This window comes from Hippopotamus amphibius, chromosome 2, assembly GCF_030028045.1.
Source record: "Hippopotamus amphibius kiboko isolate mHipAmp2 chromosome 2, mHipAmp2.hap2, whole genome shotgun sequence".
Lineage (NCBI taxonomy): Eukaryota > Metazoa > Chordata > Mammalia > Artiodactyla > Hippopotamidae > Hippopotamus > Hippopotamus amphibius.
In genome coordinates, this window is record NC_080187.1 from 144,852,339 (window position 1) to 144,879,154 (window position 26,816).

The window sequence follows — 26,816 nt, forward strand, 5'->3', positions numbered from 1 at the left end:
AGTGAGAGGGGAGGAACAGGGGACACCTCAAAAGACATAGACCACCCCCCCACCACCACCCTGGGAACATGCAAGCCCTCAGCCTTTGAAAACTCTCGTCTGGAGAGAAGGGGGTCCTGGGATCGACTGAGATCAAACTGCATGAGCCTGGTAGACCGAGGGCCCAAAACGGAAATGTACTTGAATGAAGGGAAAATAGAGAGGGTGCTATTTCTTTCACTCCTGAGCTATGGATTGAGATTCACACCTCCTCCACATGTTTGGGAAAAGTCGGTTCTTTGCCAGGCAGAAACTTTGCCATGTGAATAATCTGCTGGAATAGCTCTGGAAAAATCTTTTCCGGTAGAATGAGTCTCTGAGGTTAGCTTTTCCCCCAACAGCCAGGAACACAAGCATATCCCCTCAGCTGCCTTCTGCTTAGAAGGCCAGCCCCGCAGAAGAAAAGTGCCTCTTGGGTTAAGAAAAGCTTCGGTATTGACCCCATCGAGGCAGATGGTGACCCGCTGGAGGGCAGATGACCCCTAAACACACCAAGCGTGGGCTGCCCTGAAGCAGGAACTGGAAACGCTGGCAACCCCTACTCCCACCCCACCGAAACCCTCACTCTGTTCCAAAGGCTTCTGTGCTTTAGTTCAGGAAGCTGCCCTGGAGAACATGAACCTACCCTCGGGGAGATCCAGAGTTTCCCAAGTATCCTAAGACACACAGGGCTTCTGAAAGATTTTTGTTGACTTAAAAACAGACACAAACATTTTACTGAACTATGTATTTCTACATATACAACTCTGTTACAACAAAATCAGGTAAAATCCATAAAGGTATACAAGTTTTTAAAGGAAAATATTTTTTCCCTTAAGTACAAAAAGATAATTTGCCAAATAACATCATACTGAAACACATAAAGCAAAAACCGTTAGAAACACGAGAGAAATAGAAACACGATAGCAGTGGGAGACCGACATACCTTCCTCAGTCTTTAATGAATCAGGTAAGCAACAAGCAATAACAGGATAATTAAGAAGGTCAAATTTAATACATGTAAATTGAATTTTGTTCCCTTCTGAGAACATAGCTTCTTTTCCAGTTTCCTGGGAATATTTATTAAAATTAAAAATTTATTAGGTCAGGTCCCAAGAAAACATCAATAAACTCCAAAATGCAGAAATTGTACAAGCCATACCCTCTTTGACAACAAGGCAGTAAAACTAGAAATTTATAAAGAATGTTAAAAACAACAAAAAGTATCAAACTATCCAGAAATTTAAAAGTATAATTTTAAGTAACTCTTAAGTAAAAAATAAAGTCAAACCTGAAATTACAAATTATCTGTAACTTAGAACACCATACCTAAAAATTTAAGGGATATGGATAAAGAAATATTCAGAAGAAAAGTCACGTAGCCTTATGAGCACTAGTAACCGTATCTACTATTAAACAGGAAAAATTTTAAATGGCATTCAACTTGAGGTGAAAAAATAATAAAATGAAGAAATTCATAAGAAAACAAACCAAAAAAAAATCATAAAATGGTAAAACAGTAAATTAAGATTTAAGTCTCAGAATAAAAAGGGGAAGCATGGACACAGAACGTCATGAATGAGAAAAGAAAATACAATAGTTCCAGGCTAGCAAATTTGAAAATCTTAACAGAATTATTATTTAGGAAGTTTAAATTGCCAAAAACTTACAGACTAGAAGGAAAGTTTAAAGAGACTAATGAGCATGGAATAACATTGAAAAAATTGTCAAAGAATTATTTCCTAAAAAGGCACTAGACTTGGACAGATTTATACATATTATAAAAACTTCAAGGAGCAAAAAATTCTGAACATTATTTAAACTGTTCCAGGCATAGAAAAAAAGAGAGCGTCTCAAGTTGTTTTTTTTTTTTAAGTTAACACAAGCGCAACACTGATACTTGACAAAGACAGCAGGAAAAAAAAAATTATACAACTATCCACCTTAACATTTGAAAAACTCCAAAATAATAAGAGCAAACCAAATCCAGAGTATTTTTCTTATTTTAAAGCTCTTACTATTATTATGCAAGTAATACAAGAGCCACGTAGAAAAATCAGAAAATACACATAAGAACGCAAAATAAAAGTCTACCATAAATCAACCCATCACAAATAACCACTGTAAACACTGAATGGAGATGTATATTGAAAGAATAACATACCATGACTAAATCAGGTTTTTCTACAAATGCAGAGGATCTGACATTAGCAAATCTATTAAAATTATTCATATTAAGTCATGATACAGAAAAACCATTTACCATCTTGAGAGATGTGAAAAAAAAGGCATTTAATAAAATTCCAACATTCATTACTGATAAAACTTGCAGCAAACTAGAAAGAGAAGGGTATAACTTTAATATCTAAATTCAAATATTAAGAAGATCTCATACTAAGAGTCAAATTTGCACTTCTGGAGAAACACTAGAGGTATTCTCTCCAAATAAAAAACATATATAAAGAAGAATGTACAATATCGGCACAATGTATATAGGTATTATTTACCGTTGTTCTAAAAGTGCTGGTCAATGTGATAAGGAAGTGAAATAAGATTATTAAAAATATGGAGGTAAAGTTATCATCACTACTCAGAACTATTATCTATATGAAAAAGGCAAAAGAATTAGCAACAACAACAAAACTATTAAAATGAAAGGAAATTCAGTAATTGGCTAGCTACAAAACAAACAAATAACCAATTGTCAAGTTAAACTAGTAAACAACCACAGAACTCTCTATGCAGAGTTAAGAAGAATGAGGTAGTTTGATATGCACTGACAGGAAGATGTCCAAGATCTGCTACCAAGTGAAAAATGCAAGCAGCAGAAGGGGCCTATCATATGGTCAAAATAGTAAAACATATTTTAGGAAAAAAAGATTTGAGGATTGTGAGTCAACTGCCGGCTGTTTACCTTGGGGGCAGACGGATTTTAGTTACAGGGGACTTTCAGTTTCTATATTATGTTGTTTCATAATGTTTACATTTCCATAGCTTTTATTTAATATTTTAAATCAAAAAAACCAATGGATCTAATTTTCATTAAAAAATAAGTAGTGGTGTACCTTTATACTAACAATAAGCAGTTGGAAACATAATGGACAAAAGAGCTCATGTACCATAGTAACCACAACTACAAAAAACTACCTATACTAGAAAAAATATACTGAGGAACATAATACTTTATAAAGCTATTGAAATGAAAGGTTAAATATTATGAAGATGTTAATTCTCTCTATAGTAACCTATAAATTTTACACAAGCCCATTTCCAATTCTTCTAAACGTTACAAAATGATCCCGAATTTCTTTTGGAAATACCAACATACAGAAAGTACCAAGACATTTTTGAAGACGTTTAATTAATGGGGACATTTAGTATAAATCTGAGATGACCAAACTATGTGGTACCACTGCCAGAATGTACACAATAGAGCACAATAGAAAGTTCAGAAGTACACTTAATGATATATAAAGATTGGATATATAGCGAAAATGGGATTTTGTATCAGTAGAGAAAGGATTGATTCCCCAATAAGTGATGTTGGGTAATTTAAAAAGCAAATTCCACATGGATCACAGATTTAATTGCTTAATCAAAACAATAAAAGTACAAGAATAAAATACTGGTGAAAATTCATACAACCTTACAACCTTGGAATCAGAATTGCAAAGATCTTCGAAAGCATGACAGCAAAGGCAGCCATCATAAAAGGAAAGGACGATTTGACTAAAAAACAATTTTTTTTTAGTCTAAGCCATACATGCAACTTTTTAAAAATAATATTTATAGGGAAAAAGAAAAATTCTTAGAAATCAATGAGACAGGTAAACACTTTGTGAGAAAACTGGCCAGAGAAAATGAATAGGTAAACGACAAAAGAATATAGTCTCATATATGTTGGCTAGTGAGGGTCACACTTTCATCAAAAAAATGCAGATCAAAACTAGCCCTCTGGCCCCCATGGTAACACCAGAGTGAAAGAGGGAGCTGGACATTCTCAGACATTGCTGGTGGGAATATAATTTGGTATCATCTTTCTGGAAGATTTGAGGCAAGATATATTAAAAGTCCCCAACGTGTGTGTACCTTTTTACTGTTAAGTCAGGAAATGTTATGCTGTGGTAACAAAATAACCCTGACATCCCAATAGTGTAACACAATGTTTATTCTATATTCACATTACATGTCCATGCAGGTGGGGGGGTGGGGGGCATGTCATGATGGGAGAAGCGGAGCTCTCCACGCAGTCACTCAGGGACCCAGGCTGACAGAAGCTCAAGCCTGGGACATCACCTCTTGTGGGGCAAGGCAACAGGGAGACTGCAGATCTGCACGGGGGCACCTCACAGTCTCAGCCTGGACGTTCCACATGTCACTTCTGCTCACACTTCACTGGCCAGAATTAGTACCAGGACCCTGAGTGACTATAGGGGCTGGAAAGTGGCATCTCCTGTGTGCCCAGGAGGGAGAGGAGAAGACGGAGCAGTGCTTGTACTGCCCATCACACTTCTGAGGCAGCAAGCCCCCACTTTAGAAAGTTATCCTAAGTAAATATTCTGAAAAGTTCATGAAGGTGTCAGAAGAAAGGATTTCATCATATCCTTGAGTACAACAGTATAAAACTGGAAACGACTTAGGTACCCAAGGTACAAACTACATAGGTGTTAAAAATGATGCTGTTATATATTTACTGACATAGAAATATATTCACAATATAGTGTTAAAAGGAAAAAAAAGCAAGTTACAAAACAGTAAAATATGTATAATAATGTATAATATGATTGTATCGCATGGAAATTGTAATAAAACAGATATAGATGCATAGAAAAAAGTCTGAAAAGATATGTACCAAAATGTTAACAGGGGTTATAATCAGATGGTGTAATAACGTGATTTTTTTTCTTTTCGCTCATCTGCAGCTTATTCTAAAAAAAAAAAATTATGTATTATTTTTGCACCAAAAAGGCCTTTAAAAAGGGGGGGGAAACAGTATTCTTGGGAGAGTCCACTTAACCACCTCATATTAATCATTAAATTCTTACACTTGATGCAAGAAATGCCTAATGGTCTGCCACACCATATGACATCGCTATAACAATTTATTTAAAATCAGGACTTTATATTAAAAGTGGTCCACAGGGTAAGAACAGTAATACATTCCCCACCTTCCCCACTGCTGCATATCATGGGACCTGTCAATCATCTGCCAAAACGTCCCACAGTCTGGACTCCATCGTGGTTTCTATGGGCTCCTGCCAGATGCACCGGGGGTCTCTGTGGCCTGGGGGGTGGGCACTCTTCACAAGGCTCTGCATTCGTCAAAGAGAGTAGGGCACTGTACAATTCCACTCAAAACAAAAGACCCACAAGCTCTTCTTCTCACAGGTGGATTCCAGAACATAGAACATCCCCACCAGGGTTATTAAAGACTCCTCTTAGCTATACATATACTTTGTAATTGAAAACCCTTCCTTGTTGTTTCTCTCGCATCTCCCTGCTGCTTCCTCCCCCAACACACACACACACACACACACACACACACACACACTCCAAAGTTCACTAGACCAACTGCCAAATTCTTACCATCATCACCTTCTTCCTGGCTGGTTAAAGAGGAACTGGAAAAACCCATATTCTTGAGATAGGTGTATGAAAAAGGCATGTAAAACAACACACATTTCTATACAGGGTTCCCTCTCCATGCCGTCACCCCCACCATCCCCAGAATATATATGTCTTTTGGGGAAACCATGTACTCAGAAATTAGGATTCTTTTAAACCATGCATGTCATTTAAAAATAAATGTGGACGTTGATGGGCAGGCTTCTAGTTTAAATCGCCCGTGCTTCAAACCCCAGTGACATTTCAAGTGAATAAAAGAATCATAGCTTTTAGAAGGACACACGGCGCAGAGCCACTTTCGGCAGTGAGCAGAGAGCCCAGTGGCTGGCTCTGTCTTCAAGGGCAGCCTCTGCCGAGCACCTCTTCTAAGTCCCATCATGGCTGCCTGCCTTCTAAGGGTGCACCTGGCCACACCAGCGGTCCCACGACGAGGCCCCTGGCACACCCTGTGGGTGGCTCTGGCTCTCACCCAGAGTGGCCCCTGATTTCTACAGAAAACGAATGTTTCCTATAGAAAAGGAGTCCTTTGACAATAGGCAGATGGTGATGCCTCTGAGCAGCACGTTCACTATACCCCACCCTTTATCGGATACGTTATGTCAAATGCAGTACATACTGGTCAGGCATCAGCCAACCACTGCCCAGGCTGTGCCCGTGGGCTGCCCGCGTCTAGAGATGTCCATGAGGAGCCTGCAGGATGGAGACCAACTGCCCGCTGTGGACAGTCCTTCCGGGGGCCGGTCAGGTCCCACACACCCTGCTCTAACCACTGGCCGGCCTGCTCCCTCCCCAGTGCTAGCTCCTGTCTGGGACGGGGCTGGGCAGTGACAGGCAATCCTGGCCGCACTCGCCAGCACTCTGTTTACTCTCTGCCGCCTTGGGGCCTTCTGCTTGTTTTGCACAAACTGCTCTGCCTCCCTGAAAGCCATCCATGAAGAACTCAAACTGACTGTGTCTCATCGATCTGGCCTTTCGGAGTGCTGACATCATTTTAACCAACAATCTTGGAAAGATCTCTGCAAAACCAGAATCATTCAAAAGTGGAACTTACTGCTGTAATGAATGTAAACATAATTCTGATTTGCTCATTTATAAGCTGTCATTCGCTAGGGACATATATTAAAACAGTATAACTGCAACGTGCTCTTATCAGGACACGAGATTTTTTTTTTCCTGGCACCCAAAGGTTACCAAAGGGAGAAGGGTGCATGACTCATAGAAAGTCAGTGGACCAGGGGTGCGTGACTCATAGAAAGTCAGTGGACCAGGGTGCAGGAGACCCGGATGCTAGCTCACGCTGCTGCTTACCAGCGGAGTGACTCTGAGTGAGTCACTTGTCTCTGCATCCTCTGCAAAACGGGGAGTGATCTCTGCCCTGCTCTCTCAACCAACAGAGGTCTAAAGTGACAGCACACAGGGAAGTGCGGAACGAAGGACGCACACAAGTTTCCGGGTCTTGTGTGGACGCTGGCTCTCTTTCAAGGTCTGACCACAGTGTTCCAGCCTGTCATTCGGGTGGTTTTCTATTCCCTGAGCATTAGGAAGACTTTATCTCCCCTCGCCGCTCTCAACTGTACCGTGTATCCAGTGGGTCTTTACTTGGAACGAAAGTCATTTTTAAGGATTATTATGGTTAAAGGATTCCAAATTTTATTTTGCTTCTTTTAGGTCCCGGGTTTCACAGATGCAAAGAGAGGGAGAAAAAAAAAAAAAGCTCATCAAGGTTCAGGCAGCCAGTCCTGGATATGTCAATTCAGGAGACATCCCTTGGAAATGAAGATGCAGTCCTGGCTCTGAATCCTCCAGCAGCACAACAGGGCTGGGGTGTCTATGAATGAAGGTTGCCTGCACTTGGCTTAAGATAACAACAGCCAAAGGGCATCAGTGCTGAGACCGGAGCTGGACGTCCTAATAAATGAGGGCCTGGCTCAAGGGAAACCGGGAGGAATTCAGCAGGTCATTCTCATCATATCCAAAAGCTGGCAGATAGGGCCAGCCTCTCGACAGACTGTCTAGGTTGTCCCAGGGCTCCCCCTAATTTTTTTTTAAAGAAAGTACATGAAGAAACGTTAAGATCTTTAGAGAAAAGCAGCAGAAGGAACTGAAAGTCCAGGGCTTCTGTAAAGGTGTGCTTTCCCTGCTGAACCCAGCTTAGCGTCCCTTTTAGAGGAGCCCCTAGTGCACTTAGCTCCGGAGCTGCACAGTTCAGAGCTGGCTGGGGCCGTGTAGTGTAGGGCTCGCAGCTCCTCACCTACCACCCACAAGGGCTCACCAAACTCTCCAACGATCGGGAAGCCGGGGTCATTGGTCTCGCCTGGACGGGGACACAGCAGCCCACCGTGGTAATGGCTCTCCTGCTGCCACTGTTTTCTGCAGCCACTGCTCCAGAACGTGCACGTGGCTTTGGCAACTCTGTCCTCTGATGAACACGTGCCCTGAGCGTGCTCCAGTCAGTCAAGACGGCGCCTTCTGGATGACTAAGCCGCCTCACAGATGGGGTGGTGGGCATTAGAAGACCCAAACTGAGGTTTCAGAACCCCGGTGTCCAATGCTCCTGGGCAGGGGGACTGGCCTGGTCTGAGAAGAATCCTCTGTAGCCCACTGCTGGGCCACGGGGCCGATTCACGGCCAGCCCAGTTCTCTGGTCTCCAGGTCAGTCGCGAGCTGCTACCACCGTCCCGAGAGCCATCTGGAGCTCTGGGGAAGGGGCAGGGCCAGCAATGCCCAATCGCAAATCAGCAGGAGGGCCGACCACGCTCTCCATTTCCGTCCACCTCCAGCCCAGTGAACTCCACCAAAGCTGCCCCACTCAGCCTGCTCGGTCTCCCCTGCGTTCCCTCTTTCCCCATCCCAGATAAGCCCTCCCTGCTCAGGGAGACGGTCTCGGCTACACAAAGGAGAGCAGCAGGACTTGTAAAGTCACCCTGGGGCCTAGGTCACATCCCTGTGTGCCCTGCCCACCTCCTCAGGCTATTTTATTGTTTACGGAAATTCAGCAGAGGGCATTTCTAACGTGTGAAAAAATCCTTCCAACGGGGGACGTTCTCTTCGTGGTTCTCAAAACAGGTAAGGGGGCACCAAAGCCTCCCCCTCCTTTAAAGGCATTTAGAAATGCCTATGGCCAGGGATTCAGACCATCTTGCCATGCATGGGGCAAACAAAATGCCCACCGGCCCTGCTGAGGAACTCAGTAAGCGAGGAGAGGCTTACAGCTCTGGTCCCTTCCTTAGCAGGAACTGGGGCAGGCAGGCCTGGGCACAACTCCTGTAAGGCCAAGGCTCAGCCACTCTGAGCCCACTCTCTCCCTCGTGGGCCTGTGTGATTTCTTTCTCCATTGTCTGAACACAACAGAGGATCCCACCCTAGACCCCAAGCCCTGGGGAGCCCCTATACCAGGGACAGTCAGTGGTCCTGGAATCCCCAGGCCACAGGCCTCACGCCTCGAGAGGAAAGGTGGTCTCAGTGTCAGAGGCCCCCCCCAGGGGCAGAGCACCGTGGATGGGCTCCTGGTGGTGGAGAGGGAGCTCGGACCAGCTCCTGCTGCTTCCACCGCCACCCTCCCGGCCTCAGGGCCACCTGAGTCAACCCATCCGTCTGACCACAAAGTCACATGCATGCCTGATAATGACCCGGTGCACCAGGATGGCGGACTGTCCAACACGGGCTTCATGGGGGGAGGCTGTGTGATGAAAACACTAAATTCTGTTCATACATTTAATTGAACAAATATTTATTAAGCACCTACTTTGTGCTAGGCACCCTCACTGTGTGCTGTCCCCACAGCACAGTAACCTGCCCAGAAATTAAAACCAAGAAAAGGAACATTGTCGCAACCCTACAAACTGGGAGGGTGGGTGGAAGTGGGCGGAGTGGACGCAGGCGATTCCCCTGCCAGAAAATGCCCCCACCAGAAACTTGTTTTCTCTCTTGGGACAAGTCTCTACTAAGTGGTTGTTTTAAAGCATCTCTATATATACTGAGAGGGGAGCTGCTATCACCATGCCCCATGCACTGGTGCCTGGTGGACATTCAAATACTCTGAACACTACTCAAAACAAGGAGTTGGAAAGGGTATTCACATTTGGATTAGAAAATACTTTTTTTTTTCCAGTTCGTATGGTTGCAACAGCCCTTAAGAAAGATATAAACATCCCTGCCCTGACTGCGTAAACATTTACGCAGGTAGACCTAGTCCTGGATTCCTGAGTCAGAATCATCCAGTTGTCCACGACCTCGCAAGGCCAGAGAAGAGAGGGGAGATTTCTATTCCGGAGAGGAGAGTGGACGGCACCCCTGATTTACAAACACGACAAACCGCGCCTGCATTTACAGAAGCCACGCGAGAGGGAGGACGTCCTAGTGCTACTCCATGTCACACACACCCTGGGGACTCACGCGTGGCCCTAGTTGTCGGCGCCCAGCTTGGAGAGGCTCCTGCGGAAGTCGTGCAGGTCGTCGATCTTCCCGTCCAGCACCTCCAAGAAGCTCTTCAGCTCCACCTTCAGGTGGCGCTGGCGGTACTTGCTCTCCTCCATGTCTGCCTTCAGGGACCGCACTTTGTCTTCCAGGTTCTGATTCTCTCTCTCTGCGGCCTGAAGCAAAAGGAGAGAGAAAGAAGGGTCTGGGGACAGAGCGGGAGGAGCCCCACTGAGACCGGTGACAGCCAGACTGTCCGATCCCCGTGGGCGGGCCTGCCTCCCTGGAGGTGTCAAGCTTCCCCTGGCATCAGGTGTGTGCCCCTCCTTCCTGCGGTTCACCAGCAGAGACGCCAACGGCCAGCATCTTGTCTTAAAATCCCACAGAGATGCCCCACAGAGAACAGAGAACTCTTGGCGTCCTGCCCAAGGGAACCTGGTGCTAAGTGACACTTTCACAAAGTGCCCAGCAGAGGAAGCCTGAAATCCCAGCCCATGGGGTTTTCAGCCCCAGGTCCAGGGTGGTCAGTAGAGGCCCCCTTTGGGTTCCATTCTGGGAGAGAGAGAGAAACAGCACAAATGGGAGAGTGACTTGCCCTCCCTGGTTCCACTGAGAAGGCGAGGCCTCCTTGGCCCCAGGCCAGCCTCTGGCTGTCAGAGAGGGAGGAATGGCCATGCCAGACACGGGGACAGTGGGTCTGTGCACCGTCTGTCCCGTGGTGTTGCCATGGAAATGTTCAAGCTCCCAATGGCGGGACCGCTGTGAGTCCTTACGTGAGGCTTCAGCCTTGCACTCTTCATATCAAATAAGAGCTTCCATCTTATGGGTATAAAACGAGATTGTCAGAATATGTGTACAGGAAACAGTTACTGAGGTTGCGTACCTGAACAAAATGCTCTAGAAGTGAGGAGAAACTCGGAGGTGAAGGATGACCTGAAAACGTTCCTTCTGTGGATCGGAAATCTGAGGCCAGCAAGGGCGGGTGGGGCGGGGGCGGGGGGAAGAGGGGTGCTGCTTGAGGTCAGTCCAAGGTCACTGGCTAGGGAGATGGAATAGCCCCTGGGTCTTAGGTTCTCAGCCCTTCCTTCCGTCCCCTGCTTCTCACCCTTCTGTGGGTCTGTAGGGACTTCTGTGGTCAGGAAACAGTCACCCACACTATGGTTACGCACAGGACACCTTCATACAAGCGGAAAACAACAAAAGACAAACACTGCTGAGCCTGCCCCTGGTGCGGCGGGGGGTGCAGAGCCGGCGCCTGGGATGGAGCTACACTGGCTTCTTAGGGAGACGAAGTCACTCTTCTTTACCAAGCCAGGCATGAAAGGGAGAGGCCTCGGAGAAACGGGTGACACGAGGAGTCCGAGAAGGGCATGGATGTGATCCCCGCCCTTACCTCTAACTTCTCCGAGACGTATTCACACTCTGACATGAGCTGAGGTATGATTTCACTTTGTTTTCGGAGGTCTATCAACTCCTAAAGGAGACAGAAATTGGAAAAAGAATGTGAACGCAAGTCGGATGAAACCCATTCTTGAAAACCCCCAACTTGTGCCTATAATAACGGAGGCGGCTTTTGGAACCTGTGTCGTCTGCGTGAATAACAGTGGCGATGATGTTATACTTAACACACATCAGGTAATTCTAAAGGCTGAGTACGTTCCATGCATTAAAGCATGAAGTGCGTACACCACCATGACAAGAGAAGTATGATTCCTACTTCACAGATGGGGAAACCAAGGCTGAGAGAGGACTGGTAACCTGCCCATGGTCTCCAGCCTCTGAGTACAGTAAGTCCCCTACTTAGGAGCCTTCAAGTTGCGAAATTTCAAAGATGCGAACGTGCATTCACATATTCAATCACATAAGTTAGTTCACGTGTCTGGCTACATTGTCACATGCGTGCATCCTCTACAACTGGTTGTGCTTTTGTGTACTTTACTGTATAGTACTGTATAGAGTGTAGTAGTACAGGATCTTTATTTCAAGCCCAGGATGTCTGGAAGCAAGTGTAAAAGCAGCGGTGAGGTAGCTGGTACTGCTCAGAAGCACCAGCTGTTGTGCTGTCCTGCACTTTGCAAGGCACTATACTTTAAGGTTTAAAATGTCTTATTTTTTGTGTCTGTTTTTTATGTATTATTTGTGTGAAAAGTATTATACCCCTATTACAGTATAGTACGATATAGCCGATTATGTTAGTTGGGTACCCAGGCTAACTCTGTTGGATTTATAAACACATTGGGCTTATAAACATGCTCTCGGAATGGAACCTGTTCGCATGCAGGGGACTTACTGTACTTAGCTGTCCTGTCCCCCAGAAAATAAATGACTGGGGGTTCTCGCTGCATTAATTTGACAGCAGAACTCAACTTCTAACGAGAGACTATCTACGAAAGTTTCCGAGTGTTTCTGTCAATGTTCAACTCCCTCTTGGATCTGAGTGACTGACTGCAGAATAAGCGCAATGAGGAGGCTGCAGAGGGTACAGGTCAGGCCTTTGCTCTGGACTACCTGTGCCTCGCTGTGGCTCTTGGCTCTGTCTCTGTGCTGATGTCTGGGCAGCTGCCAGGGCCGGTCACATGCCCCACAGCCAGCTGCCATGTCCTTGGGTGGAGGTCACCTGCCAAGGCCCAGGGGACCCCGACTGGCACCACTCAGAGCTCCACTACCCACCGTCTCCTTTTCTCGGAGTTCCGACTCCAGCTCCTCGATTCTTCTCTTCAACTGGGTAGTCTTCTCCTTCTCTCTGTTTATCTCACTGCACTGCTCTTCCAGCTCGTCAATCTTTAATAAATATCACGTTAAAGCAGGGATGCCAGTTTACTTTAGTCACTGAACAAAAGATCACCACAGCTCTTTTAAAACAAATCATAAATTAACCCACTTATAAATTTTTCCCTGTAGCTACAAACAAACTCCATGGGGCGCCCCCTGGACTGTTTGCCCCTACTGGCACAGGATGGCCTCACTTAATACCAACAAAGCCACAGAAGTCACAACACCTGGCTTCAGGATGCTCTGGGCTTCTGGTTTTCTCTCATGGTAACAGGACAGTAGCTTTAGGTTTGCTTTAAGGATCTATCATGTGGGCCAGATGTCCCATGAATCTATCTGCTTCTTTCTAGAATGATTTTCACATCATTGTGATCAGGCCCTAAATGATTCTCTTGCATTTCAAGGGTTTAAGCCAGCAGGGTAGAGCAACTCTGTGGGAAAGTGGCCACCAGATGCGACACGATGACATTTCAAACATTTTAAATCAAGATGACCTTTCTCCACAGATGCACGCAGAAGAGGCCTGGCCTGTGGGCCTCTTCCTGGAGAGATGACAAGTGCAGGCTGACTTGGCATATCCCAGAGGGCACCTTTCTCTCCTTCCCAAGCCTGACCTCCCCCCCACAAGGGATGCAAAGGCCTAAAAACCCTGGCACTGCTGTCTGACACTGGGCATTTCCCAGGGGCCAAAGCGTGGGTGCAGAGTGGACAGCAGGAGTGGAACCAACAAGTGACACAAGAGCACCATGTTGATGGGGTCCCCGCAAGCGGGCAGCAGCAGTCTTCAGGGTGGAGAGCACTAGATGGTCACCATGCGGACAAGTCTCAGAGGTGACCTGCACCAACCCTCAGGATCTGAACCTCCCCAGCCACAGGAGCTGCCAGAGATCCCACCAACGTGCACAGCCTGCCCTGGAAATCAAGTTCCCGGTGATTCCCATTCCAGGGACGCCGGCGCTCCTCTCGGGAAGCGCCCCACAACCCCGCTCTTTGGATCTTATGCTCAGATGCAAAGCGAGAAACTCAGCTCTTCGCTTGGAAAAAGAACAGGCGATCGATCCCTCTGGCAGGCAGATCTGCCCAGCCTCAGAAGGGAAGCTGCACAGTCAGCACTTGGCCTGCGCCCCTCACCGTCAGCACTTTATGAAAAAACGACATGAGGCAGTTTCACGTGCCACCTGCACCAAAGTAAGACGTGAAACGGGAGTGGTTTCGAGGGGCTCCACTCGGAATGGGGGGGGGGGGGCGGGTTATAAACAGGGACATGTGGGCGAAATCCTGCTTTTACAAATCACTGATGGCGGGGTAAAAGCGCTGACCAGAAAAACAGCACAGCAGCCCCAGGACCTCAACTGGGCACCCCAAAATGACCTTATCAACTCAGCCCAACTCCAGAGAGCGTGCTAATTAAAGGGAAGGGCGCGGGTGAATTCTGAAAAAATCAGAAAGCGAGGCTGTCAAGGTAGGCGGGCAGAGGGCACACGACGGGGGCCAGCAGGCACCTCGCACCTCCTCTCCTCTCTTCCTAACCCATAGTTTTAGAAATAGTGGTTTGCATGGAAGCAGGGTTTCTGAGCAATCGTGCTTCACCATTGCCTGAATGTGTTTTCTTCACTCACCCTCTGGATTCCTTTTCCCTACCAAAGATCACGGAACCACAGAAAATGCCAGAGGGAGGCCGCCCACAAAAGGCCAACCCACAGCTCGTATCAGAGGGTGCTTCTTGTGAGAGAGAATGCTCTCCCACTGATTTGTCTTCTCCTTCATGACAGCAATTTTAAAACTTGGTTCAGTACAAGTACTAAGTCAGCTCTGTGCACGGTGGCGTTCCCACTAAGGCAGGCAGGGAGACGGAGGGGAGGGCCAAGGGAGGGGCAGAGGGTCTTCCTCCTGCCCCTGGGACATGGGATGAAGGCCAAGTGGGAGGCGGGGGCGACAGGAAGGTCAGGGCCACCCTCGCCCCGCCCCCTGCAGGCCGCAGTCCCGCGCCCACCTTGCTACGGAGCCGGTCGTTCTCGTCGCGGCAGTGGGAGAACTGCCTCTTCCACTGCTCCACGCTGGCCGCTGACTCCTGCAGGGCGGTGGTCAGCCGGGCGTTGCTCTCCCGCAGGGTCTGCAGCTCCATCTCCCATTTCTTCACGTTGGCGGCGCTGTGGGGCGGGGGCCAGGCGGTGACTGGGAGGGTGGGTGCCGTCCACTCTGCGGCCCTGGGGAGGGGGACCCAGCCACCCCCCTCAGCCCATCCCTCGGGGCCACACCCTCTCCCGGCGGGGCCTCGGCGGCGAGGACCACATGCCAGTGGGCCTGGAGCCTCTGCAGTGGGAACATGCTGCCTTGCTGGGTGCTTTTCTCCAGGCATCGCTTTAGAAGAGAACAGAATTCTCAGAGAAGGAAGAGATGAAACTAGGAATGAACTCAGCCACACACAAGAAGGAAATCATGCCATTTGCAGCAACATGGCTGCAACTAGAGCTGATCATACTAAGTGAGGTCAGACAGAGAAAGACAAATACCATATGGTATCACTTACATGTGTAATCTAAAATACGACATGGATGAACATACCTACAAAGCAGAAACAGACTCACAGACATAGAGAATGGACTTGTGGTTGTAAAGGGGGAGAGGGGTTGGGGAGGGATTGATTGGGAGTTTGGGATTAGCAGATGCAAACTATTACATATAGTAATGGATAAAAGCAAGGTCCTACTGTACAGCACAGGGAACTATATTCAATACCGTGGGATAAACCATAACGGAAAAGAATATGAAAAAGAATTACATACACGTATAACTGAGTCACTTTGCTGTACAGCAGAAATCAACACAACACTGTAAATCAACTGTATTTCAATTTAAAAAAAAAAGAAAAAAAAAAAAGAAACTAAGAACGAAGCCACAGATTGAGGTAGAGACCACCGCCCCACCCCTGGCCCGCCACCTACTGACCCCTGGCCGTAGGACGGTTCTCTGCTGCCCCATGTCCAGCTCCTTCCTGAAGTAAGCCTCAGGGATGGATGTTCTGAAGTGCAAGGGTGGACCCTGGGCCCTCTGACACGCTCATGAAAGCTGTGGACTCTCTGACACGCTCATGAAAGCTGTGGACCCTTTCAACAATCCTGACACCCCCTCTCTGGAGCCCAATGACCCCAGGTTTAAACAAACAGCCTGGTTCCAGATTTGAGAGCTGAGGACTTGCGGGCAGAGGAGACAGGGGCCGGGAACCCCAAGGGCAGGACTGGGGTCCCCACCACACTGCGTGTGAGGCCGCCCTGGCCGACCCTAGGTCACCTGAGGTCTAAGGGACACCTCTAGGTTATCACCAAACCACATGATAATCTCTCATCTTCTGTGATCAGTGAAGTTGTAAAAAACAAACGAACTGGAATCAGGTTCCCCTCAGTTGCTGTTCCCATTCCCCGTTTCTTTTGTTTCCTTGCTTTGGAGCTCGATGGTCATTGCAGCACTATTTACAATAGCCAGGACATGGAAGCAACCTAGGTGTCCACTGACAGAGGAATGGATAGAGCTGTGGTACATGTGTACAATGGGATACTACTCAGCCATAAGAAGGAATGAAATTGGGTTATTTGCAGAGACATGGATGGACCTAGAGACTGTCATACAGAGTGAAGTGAGTCAGAAAGAGAAAGACAAATATCGTGCAACATCGCTCACATGTGGGATCTAGAAAAGTGGTACAGATGCATTTATTTACAAAGCAGAAATACAGACACAGACGTAGAGAACAAACGTATGGACACCAAGGGGGCAAGGGGGTGGTGGGATGAGTTGGGAGATTGGGACTGACATATATATGCTACCATGTATAAAACAGACAACTAATGAGAACCTACTGTCCAGCACAGGGAACTCTACCCAATGCTCGGTGCTGACCTAAATGGGAAGGAAATGTAAAAAAGAGGGGATAGGGAGGGGATATGGGGATATGTGTATAAATACAGCCGATTCACTTTGGTGTACCTCAAAAGCTGGTACAAGAGTGTAAAGCAATTATATTCCAATAAAGAGCTTAAAAAAAGGGGGGGGGGGATATATGTATACATCTAACTGATTCACTTTGCTGTATAGCAGAAATTAACACAATATTGTAAAGCAACTATACTCTGGTAAAAATGAAAACAAACAAGCAAACAAACCCTCAGACTTAGCCACTCGGGGTGGGGGGAAGGTTTCTGGCTTCTAATCAATATTGCTTGGCTGAGGAGAGTTCTGTCTCTAAAGGCTTCTTCTTCTTTTTTTTTTTTTAATTTTTTAAAAAGTAAATACAACTGTATTTTAATAATCTGCATTATCTTTCATCTGCCTCAAGGTTCTAGGAATATGACTGGAAAATATATACTTTTGGTTTCAAACACCACAGACTGAAAACATAGCAAAACATTATTAGGTGATTAATTTCAGAGTTGATGACTGAGAACTTGAGCTGATTTAGGGAAATGGCTTCACACCCATTCCTGTAATTCTCTCATCCATTAAACTGGGATTTAAAAACATACATTTTTAGGGGTGAAATGTTTTCATCCAGGCAGCCCACCGTGATTTAACCAAAAACAGTCCTCATGACCGCCCGATGAGTAACAGAGACTGGTCACAGTTTTGTCCTCTGAAGTACCTGACAAAACCCACAGTCCAAAGAAGGCGGCTGGATCTAAGGGTCCTACGTTCTTTCTGGAATTCCTAGGTCAAATCACAGGAATTAAGCTCCAAGCACTGGTCGGGCCGGCTGGGTTGCAGAGGTAGGCGCCCACCCTTCAGCTCCCGCTGTGGAACATGACTGGCTGCTTCTGGGAAGATTCCTGGAGAGACTACAGCTGCAGCCTTGAGTAAAGGCAGGCAGTGTGGGGTGGCAGAAAATTTCCCAGCTGTGTGGCCTTGGGCAAGGACTCACTGTACCACCTGGGACTCAGTTTCCTTATCTGTAAAATGGGGGAATTAATATGATAGAGCTCTTAAATGGGACAGCTCTAAGGAAAGCAGCTTTTCAGCCACAAGAGAGACTGGGGGAAGCCAGCCGAGTCCCCTGCACAGGTGAGCAGAATGACCCCAAAAGACAGCAGCTTTGAGGGTGCACATGGGGCCAGCCCACACCATGAGGTCCAACCCAGCCTTTGGGAAACAGGCCACATTCTCAAGATATGAAAACACAAGCACAGCTGGTGTAGTCATTAAAAGTTAAAATCTTGTTGCTATCATTATCAGGATTGTGTTAAATTTACAGATCAATTTAAGAAAAATTGACACTTTTTAAAATATCAAGGCTTCCTACCACGTCCCAACAGATTTTTTTCTATTTGTTAAATTGTTCATGTATGGCCCTCAAAATCATTTGAGCTTTCTTTGAGCTTTCTTCACAAAGATCCTGTACACTTCTTAAGTTTATTCCTATGTATTTTATGGTTCTAATTCATATTGTAAAGGAAATTTCTTCAAGTATATAGTCTATGTAATGTTTGTATATAGAAAAGCTATTGATTTTTGTGAGATTTTATATTTTTTAAAGATAATTTCTTAGGTTTTTGTATGTTTTTCTTGCATGTTCCAGACTCACTCTTATCACATATGAATAAATGATAAATTTGGCTTCTCAAAAAACAAAACAAAATGAAACATAAGCACAGGGGCGGGGAATTCCCTGGCAGTCCAGTGGTTAGGACTCGGCACTTCCACTACAGGGGGCATTGGTTCAATGGCACATGCCATGCTGCATGGCCAAAAAAAGGCTGATGTGGACAGAGAACAGCCACAAAGGCAGTTGTTCTTCCTTTGGCCAGGAGTCATGACTGAATGCCCGGAGCAGGACCCAGTCTCCCTTCCCAACTTCCTGAAACCCTGCCCAGTGGGAAAGGCTTCAGGGAAGTGTTGACCTTGGAAACAACAGCACCTGGATTTGAACACGCTCACCTCTGCGTCAGAGCAATCTTCAGCTTGTCGTTCTCGGACTTGAGGTGTGTGTCAGCAGGACCCGCACAAGAGGCCTTTTCATCGTCTGTCCCGTTGACGCTGGATGCCTGAGTGGAAGATAGGGTTTCACACCCAGATTCCTGGCCAGAGTGAATGACCTTCACACTTTATCACTTGTCCTCACAGCAGCAGCAAATCAGGCATAATGAGGAAATGCATGGTTATGAATATGGGAGAACCAAGGCATCCAACCAGAATGCAACAAAGACTAACAAGTCCACAGACTAATAACAAGATGATCCCTGGAGAGTCCACTTCGAGTCCAGAAAGTCTGTGCATTTTACTCACATGACAGCATCTGGGGCCATTACACGGAATCTTTTCACTCAAACTTTATAGATAAACCTAACAAGCTGGGATACCCAGTTTCCTTAAATATCACAGGACAGAAGCCACAGATTAAAAGGGGTGGGAGGTTTTAGGGACTTCCCTGGCAGTCCAGTGGTTAAGAAACTGTGCTTCCACTGTAGGAGGTACGGGTTCAATCCCTGGTTGGGGAACTAAGATCCCACATGCTGCAGGGCGCAGACAAAAAAAAAAGAAAGAAAAAAAAAGGGGAGGAGGAGGGTCTTATAATAAGAAACAGTGAATGAGTTAAGAGAAAAAGTATGAGAGCTGAGGTGACTTAAAAATCCTGGGGCTACAGAGAGATCAACTACTCATTTAAAAAAAACAAAACCAGGAATCAGATACGGGTGTCTGCTGTCTCCATGACTATTTAGTTTTGTTATGAATATTCTGAGATGTTTTCTGTAATAAGCCACACCACATGGAGGTGAAATCTCATCTGGTCTTGGATAAGATCTTAGAAAGATCTTATTTAGCCTCCAAGAAGCATAAAGGCAAAGGAAGGAACCATGAAGGGAACGACATATGACTAAATTTCTGCATCACAAAAAAGTGCCATAAATGATATTAGAATGTAAACGACAATGTGGGGGAAATATTTGCAGTGGATAATGAAAACAAAATGCTAATACCTTCCCTATATTAAAAAACTGTTAGAGTCCTCAACTTTTAGAGGGACACTCTGAAATATTTATGGATGAAATGATGTCTGAGATTTGATCTAAAATAAAGGTGGGGACTTCCCTGGTGGCGCAGTGGTTAAGAATCCACCTGCCAATGCGGGGGACATGGGTTTGATCCCTGAATTGGGAAGATCCCACATGCCATGGAGCAACTAAGCTCGTGCACCACAACTACTGAGCCTGCGCTCTAGAGCCTGAGCACCACAAGTACTGAGCTCACGCACCACAAGTACTGAAGCCTGAGCGCTCTAGGGCCCATGCTCCACAACAAGAGAAACCACCACAATAAGACGACTATGCACTGCAACAAAGAGTACCCCTCGCTTGCTGCAACTAGAGAAAGCCTGCATGCAGCAACGAAGACCCAACGCAGCCAAAAAACAAAAATAAAATAAATAAAATAAAGGTGGGGGGGGGGTCATAGATGAAGCAATTGGTCATAAATTCCTAATTGTTAAAGCTGACCTATGGATTCATGGGGATTCATTTACCCAATTCTGCCTAGTTCGGTACATGTTCAAGACTAGTCATGTTAAAAAATAAAGTTCCTGGAAATGAACACACAAAAAGGGAAAGGATATGCAACTGACATTTACATAAGAAGAAATACATAGATTCAATAAACAGAAAAATTTAATCTCACTAGTAAAGAAATACAAAATGAAAAAAGCCAATCAAATACATTTTTCTTCTGTCAAATCAACAAAGCTTTGTGGGTGAGGGTGTGGGAGGAAAAAGTGCTCTCATTCACTGCTGGTGGGAGTCAGAATTGTACTTTTCTGTAGGGATATTTGCAGTATGAGTCAAAAGCTCTCAAAACGTCCTACCCTTAACCCAATATTTCCATTTCAAGAACTTACCCTGCAGAAACCATCAAATGCACAAAAGGTGTGCAAGAATGTTTATCACAGTGGTATTCATATTAATGAAAATTAGAAACAATATAGATGTCTCAAATTACAGGAGGTTAATGGAACAAGTTGTGATACAAACACTGGAATACTAACTAGCCATTAAAATAGTTTTGAAAAGGGATATTTGAAAACACAAGGAAAGGATCATAACACACAACTTTTTAAAAAAAAGATTAAAAAGAATAATGCAAAAATATACTGGAAAACTATATTAGGAAGAAACACACCAAAACATTAACAAAATAGCTTTGGTTAGAATATAGGTAATTCTTATTCCCTCCTTTACAGTATGACATATTTTTAATTTCCTCAATAAATACATATTGCTTTCACTGTCAGAAAAAAACACACATTAAATGTTTTCGTAATTAGGTTGTTTAAAATCTTCAAGTATTTAGAAAACTTGGCCAAAGTAGTCACTCCCTAAGAGATTCGAAAAACCAAGCAATTGTATGATTCCTAAGAAAAAGAAAAAGAAAAATGTACAATGATCTCCGTATCTGGGGAAACATCAGGAAGATAAATAAACACTAAAGCTTAGAGACAAAAAGCCGTTTATATATAATTAATACATACCTATATAACAACATCTCCTGTGTATACTTCATTTTTTAAGGTTTAAAATACTTTTGGGGAGAAAATAAACATTAAAATAAAAACTTTATATGAAGAAATTCAGATATTAAAGATATCACCATAAATGGTATTCAGAAGATGGTATATTAGAAACTCTTTATATCATATGATATCACTTATATGTGGAGTCTAAAGAAATAGTACAAATGAACCTATCTACAAAACAGAAGTTGAGTCACAGATGTAGCAAACAAACTTGTGGTTACCAGGAGGGAAAGGGGGGTGATAAATTAGGAGATTGGGATTGACATACACACACTACTACATATAGAACAGACAATTAATAAGAACCTACTGAATAGCACAGGGAACTCTATCCAATACTCTGTAATGACCTATACGGGAAAATAATCTAAGAGTGGATATACGTATAACTGACTCACTTTGCTATACAGCAGAAACTAATACAACACTGTAAATCAACTATACTGCAATAAAAAATTAATTAAAAAGATTTTCCTTCATCTAATAAAAGAAAATTTAGCATTCAAAAAAAAAAAAAAAAAAAAAAAAAAACTCCTTAGACTGTGGACCATTTCAAGTGCCCAATTTTATAGATCCTCAGAGATTACTCAGTACAGTAATTAGACTGCTAAAATAACAGTATCATTTAGATGCTAGTAAAGATTATTTATAAAGATTCAGGAAAGTTCCTGTCCACTTGAAGTTTAATAAACATTCATTTCCATAAATCCATTGAGGCATCTTTTATATGATTCAGCTTCAGCTATCGCTGACAGTCAAGTCTAGGGTGTTGATCTTGACCGCTCAGGATGCCCATGCCTCCTGGTTCTCTTCCCAGCTGCCCCAACATCCATCCATGGCTGGCCCGGCCTGGCTATTCTCCACCCCAACTGCCTCCTCGCCAATCTTCACGTCTTCAGCTGCTCCCTGACTTCCTCACCACCCACATGCAACCCTGATGTCAGTTCCTGACCAGTAACCATAAAACGTCTCCAGTGTCTCCCCACTATCCAATAATAAGTTATTAAATAAGGAATGATCCATTAACAAAGAATTCCAGGTCCTTCACTATACCTCCAAGTGCATCTCTGTTCCTCCTACCACACACCTCATCCCCAGCCAGGCAGACTCCTGGCTGTCTTGCAATTAAGTCATGTGTATTCCTAACCCAGATCCCTGCTCCTACATCTCCTCATCTCTCCCTTTCCCTGTCTCTCCACACATGACTCTGTCACTAGGTCAAGGCTTCCGCCTACCACTACATATCCCAATCTTGACATCAGGAAGGCAGTTATTTTTATTTCAGGCTAAATTAGGTCCCTTTTAGTAAATTATTACACTTTTAAGTAGGTAGATGACTCAGTTCCTGGCAAAGCCACATTTCCTTTGGCTAAACCAGAGCTGCTGGAATATCACCTTCCACCTGACTTTGTTATAACAGGAAGACAGACGAGGACTCTCTGGCATTGATCAACTTTGCTCTGTCATGGGCACAGGTACCTGCATTCATCCAAGAGCATCCTTCACGCAGACCTCACCTCCCAACACAGAAAAAAAAACATGTCATCTTGGCAATGGTATTTAAACAGTGACCAGAGAACATCCCAGAGCAGGGACATGCATTAAAGCTGATCTCATCAAACGTTTTCCATCCTATATCACCACACCCTGAAAAATTCAAGAGTCTCATAAAAACATGTCACATCCATCTCACTGTGAGCAGGCTAATAGTTGAAAAAGCCTTCAAAATGCCCTACTGCGAAAATTTCCTATTTCTCGTCAAAAGTGATAGGGAGGGGCTTCCTAGGTGGCGCAGTGGTTGAGAATCCGCCTGCCAATGCAGAGGACACAGGTTTGATCCCTGCTCCAGGAAGATCCCACATGCCACGGAGCAACTAAGGCCGTGCGCCCAAAAAAAAAAAAAAAAAAAAAAAAGTGATAGGGAAAAAAAGAGTCTCAACCATTGATCACATTTATTTTACGGACAAATTACTTACTTGGGAATGATCGCTCGAGGTCTCGATTTTCTCCTGGGATTTGTCTCTGGCCAGTCTGGCAGCTTCTTTCACTTCCTGGAATTTCTCTGCAAACTGAACGTGAAGAAGAATTATTAGAGATTTCCTTAACCTGATACAGGGCTGATATTCAGAACTCACCCTTATTATTTTGCATTCATTTTAAGCCAATATATTCTGTATAAATCCAGAAGAAGGATTTTATTTGAGATTTAAAAGAAATGAATATAAGGAATGCTTTTTCCAAAAAAACCCCACTATTGGCCAAGGTCAGATCTGAATGAATTTCTAAGATACTGACAGACGTGCACATCTCCTCCCACTTGAAAAAAAAAAATCATGTCAAAGTATGGGCCAAACCTAAGGACCTAGGGAGGTACTGTGGTTAAGTGTCTGAGAGTATTCTGCCCCATCTTTCTGCTTCCTAAGTGTACCTAATTGGATCAGCCTAGGAACTAGATAGAGCATCACTTGGAATGTGAATATTATCCCAGAAGAGATTTTGTGCAGGCACCATAAAGACCTTTCAATCTTATTAGACATGAAAAGATGCAGCTTTTAAAAAGTATTGTCTTAAATGTTTTTGTGCCCCCGTATCAATTAAAAGTCAAACATGATTTGAAGAAAACGGTAATGCAAGTGGTTCTCAATAGACACCTCTGTGAATGGAGTCTGCCCATGCTGTGCTCAGGAAGGTGGGGGCTGGCTCGCTCCCCACAAGCATCTCAATCCTTCACCACCAGGCTCCCAAACCAAAAGCACTGTTTTTTACAGACCCTTCTTGTCCCTGTCAAGGTCTCTTTCTCTCATGGTCTTATTCAAAGTTGCTTATAAACTCGATTGGAAATGTCATCAGCCAGAGTCATGCTTATTCAGTCAACAAACATGGTCTAAGCACCACTCACACCTTCAGCAAACAAATATTTCCACCGTGAGCTGGGCCATGCCCTAAATTGGATGCTGGGGCATGAACACCGTGTGAGTATCAGATAGAGGGCCAGACGTGGGTAGCAGGAGATAGTGGCAAACAAGTCAGTAAGTAAAGACCTGCCAGGGACTTCCCTCATGGTCCAGTGGTAAAGAATCCATCCTGCAACACAGGGGACGCAGCCTCGATCCCTGGTAGGGGAACTAAGATCCCACATGCCATGGGGCAACTAAGCCCGCGCGCCACAACTACTGAGCCTGAGCGCCTCAACTAGGGAGAAGCCCGCACACCACAACAAAGACCCGACACAGCCAAAAATAAAAAATAAATAATAAAAAATAAATAAATAAAGCCCTGCCAGGCTTTGACAGAACAAGCTGCCTCTGGACGGAGCTTGGGGCCTCCATCCTGTCTGTCTCCTCCTACCTGACCCTGAACCTCTGGGATGACTCTCAACTCAACTCACAAACCTTCAGTTCCAAAGGGCCCTTCTCTCTTTGTCCCCCGACACCCACCACGGTGGTCCCTCCAGGTATCCTACAGTTTTACCTTGGGTGGACACACTTCCCCCACACCCTCCTCCCCCACACCCTCAGCATAGCTACATCTAGATGGTGGGGAGTGTAATGGCTTCTTAACACCCATTCTCTTGTTTGCTCCTCGCCACCCTCTGCAGGACAGAAATTCTTATTTATAGTTTCCTGATAAGAAAATGGAGTCTTAGAGAGGTGAAAATTTGCCCATGGTCACATGGCTAGTAAATAATAAACCTGACCTTGAGCCCAGGTCTCGTTTCCACACGATTATCCACACATCAGGTTACTTTCATGTGCCTACAGGAATGCCAGGAGTTTTGCCCACAGCAGTTGCTAAACATTTAATGACCGGATTTTCCATTTGCAAAGAGATGCCCTTACCTTAAAATAGGTTTGTACTCACTTCCTCTTTAAAAGAAAATTCTAAATGCTTTAACTCCAAAACAGGCCTCAGGACCCTTTAAGGCAAAAACAAAGCCTGAGGATTAGAATATCAGATTCTAATGGAATGAGGGGCCCTGGCAACAAGTTCTGATTTTACAGCTCTGCTCAGCTTCACCATTTAGCTGTTCTCCTTCTCAGTTACAAAGGGAGGCAAGGAACAAGTGTCACGCATATGTCAAAACACACATCCTTACAGGACCTCAAGGTGACAGCTCTACTACACAGTCAGACCTCGCTTTATCGCATTTCGCGGATACCTTGTTTTTTTAACAAATTGAAGTCTGGCGGCAACCCTGCATCGAGTGAGTCTATTGGCGCCATTTTTCCAACAGCGTTCTCTCACTTTGTGTCTCTGTGTCACATTTGGGTAGTTCTTGCAGTATTTTAAACTTTCACAGTGATCTGCAATCAGTGATCTTTGTTGTTACTACAATTCACTGAAGGCTCAGATGATGGTTAGCAATTTTTAGCCATAAAGTAATTTTCATTAAAGGTACGCCCATTGATGGTTTAGACATAATGCTGGTGCACACTTAATGGACTACAGTAGAGTGTAAATGTAACTTACATGCACTGGGAAACCAAAAAATTTGTGTAACTTGCTTTATTGCAAGATTTGCTTTATTGTGGTGGTCTGGAACCAAATCCACAATATCTCCAAGGTATGCCTGTGAACAGTAACAGCCTAAAACATCTCAGGAAAGGGGAAAAACAGACATGTATTCTCAACTCCTAGGGATGAGATAAGACAGGTAGTCAGGATGCACTGTCTTACTATGCACTCACAGCTGCCCTGAGGTCCTCTCACTACTGTCAGTATACAAATGGGACACAGATGGGTTTTGTAACTACCCAGGGTCACACTGGGACTGAGCACAGGCCATCTGATGCCAGTGCTGGACACTCCAGGGTCCTATGATTTCCCTGGTTAACTGCTACCTTAGCTAAGATGCCCAGCTCTGACCCTTAACAGCCTTTCAAGTGCACGCAAATGAACTGCCCTGAACCTTGGTTTCTTCATTTACGAAACGTGGATAATAATACAACCTCCATGCTTCACTGGAGGACAAGAGGTGGGTATATGACAGGGGTTCGACAGAGGGAAGCACAGCTTCTCTGGCCTTGATTGGACTTAAAACCGCAAACTTTAGTAAAAGAGCTCCACAAAAGGGTGAATTCACTCATTCAAAAATACTGCCTAGTTATCTCTATGTGCTAGGGACTGTGCTGGGAACACTGAAATACTTAAGAAAGACTTGGTTCCTGTCCTCAAAGGAATTCTGAGTCTGTAGAGGATTTTGTTTTATATTCAAATGGATGAAAATAAAAAGAATTTTTTTTTTCAGAAAATACACTTAAAATGTAATGAAGTAGCATAAGACCTATCAGATAAATTTTAGGTAAATAAATAATCATTTAAAAAGAGGTGGCAAAGTGGGAAAGCAGGGGGTTTTGGAGGGAATGAATTGGGAGATGGGGATTGCCATATATACATTACTAATGAGAAAAAAATATCAAATTGCACGCTTTAA

General features: G+C 44.8%; 1 protein-coding gene across 2 annotated transcripts in view; it reads right to left on the bottom strand.

Moving 5' to 3' along the window:
• Positions 1 to 751: 751 nt before the first annotated feature.
• HOMER2 (homer scaffold protein 2) overlaps positions 752 to 26,816 on the bottom strand; it is a 100,985-nt gene continuing 74,920 nt past the window's right edge. Inside the window, exons 4-10 of one of the 2 annotated variants that reach the window (XM_057719979.1) lie at positions 23,359 to 23,451; positions 18,757 to 18,863; positions 14,825 to 14,981; positions 12,730 to 12,840; positions 11,453 to 11,533; positions 10,039 to 10,235; positions 752 to 5,330 (exon numbers count right to left, since the gene is read on the bottom strand). In XM_057719979.1, coding sequence (XP_057575962.1) covers positions 10,047 to 10,235; positions 11,453 to 11,533; positions 12,730 to 12,840; positions 14,825 to 14,981; positions 18,757 to 18,863; positions 23,359 to 23,451 — 738 coding nt within the window. In that variant the 3' untranslated portion in view covers positions 752 to 5,330; positions 10,039 to 10,046. Of the gene's footprint in view, positions 10,236 to 11,452; positions 11,534 to 12,729; positions 12,841 to 14,824; positions 14,982 to 18,756; positions 18,864 to 23,358; positions 23,452 to 26,816 lie in introns of both variants that reach the window. The other variant, XM_057719978.1, reaches the window with a different exon arrangement.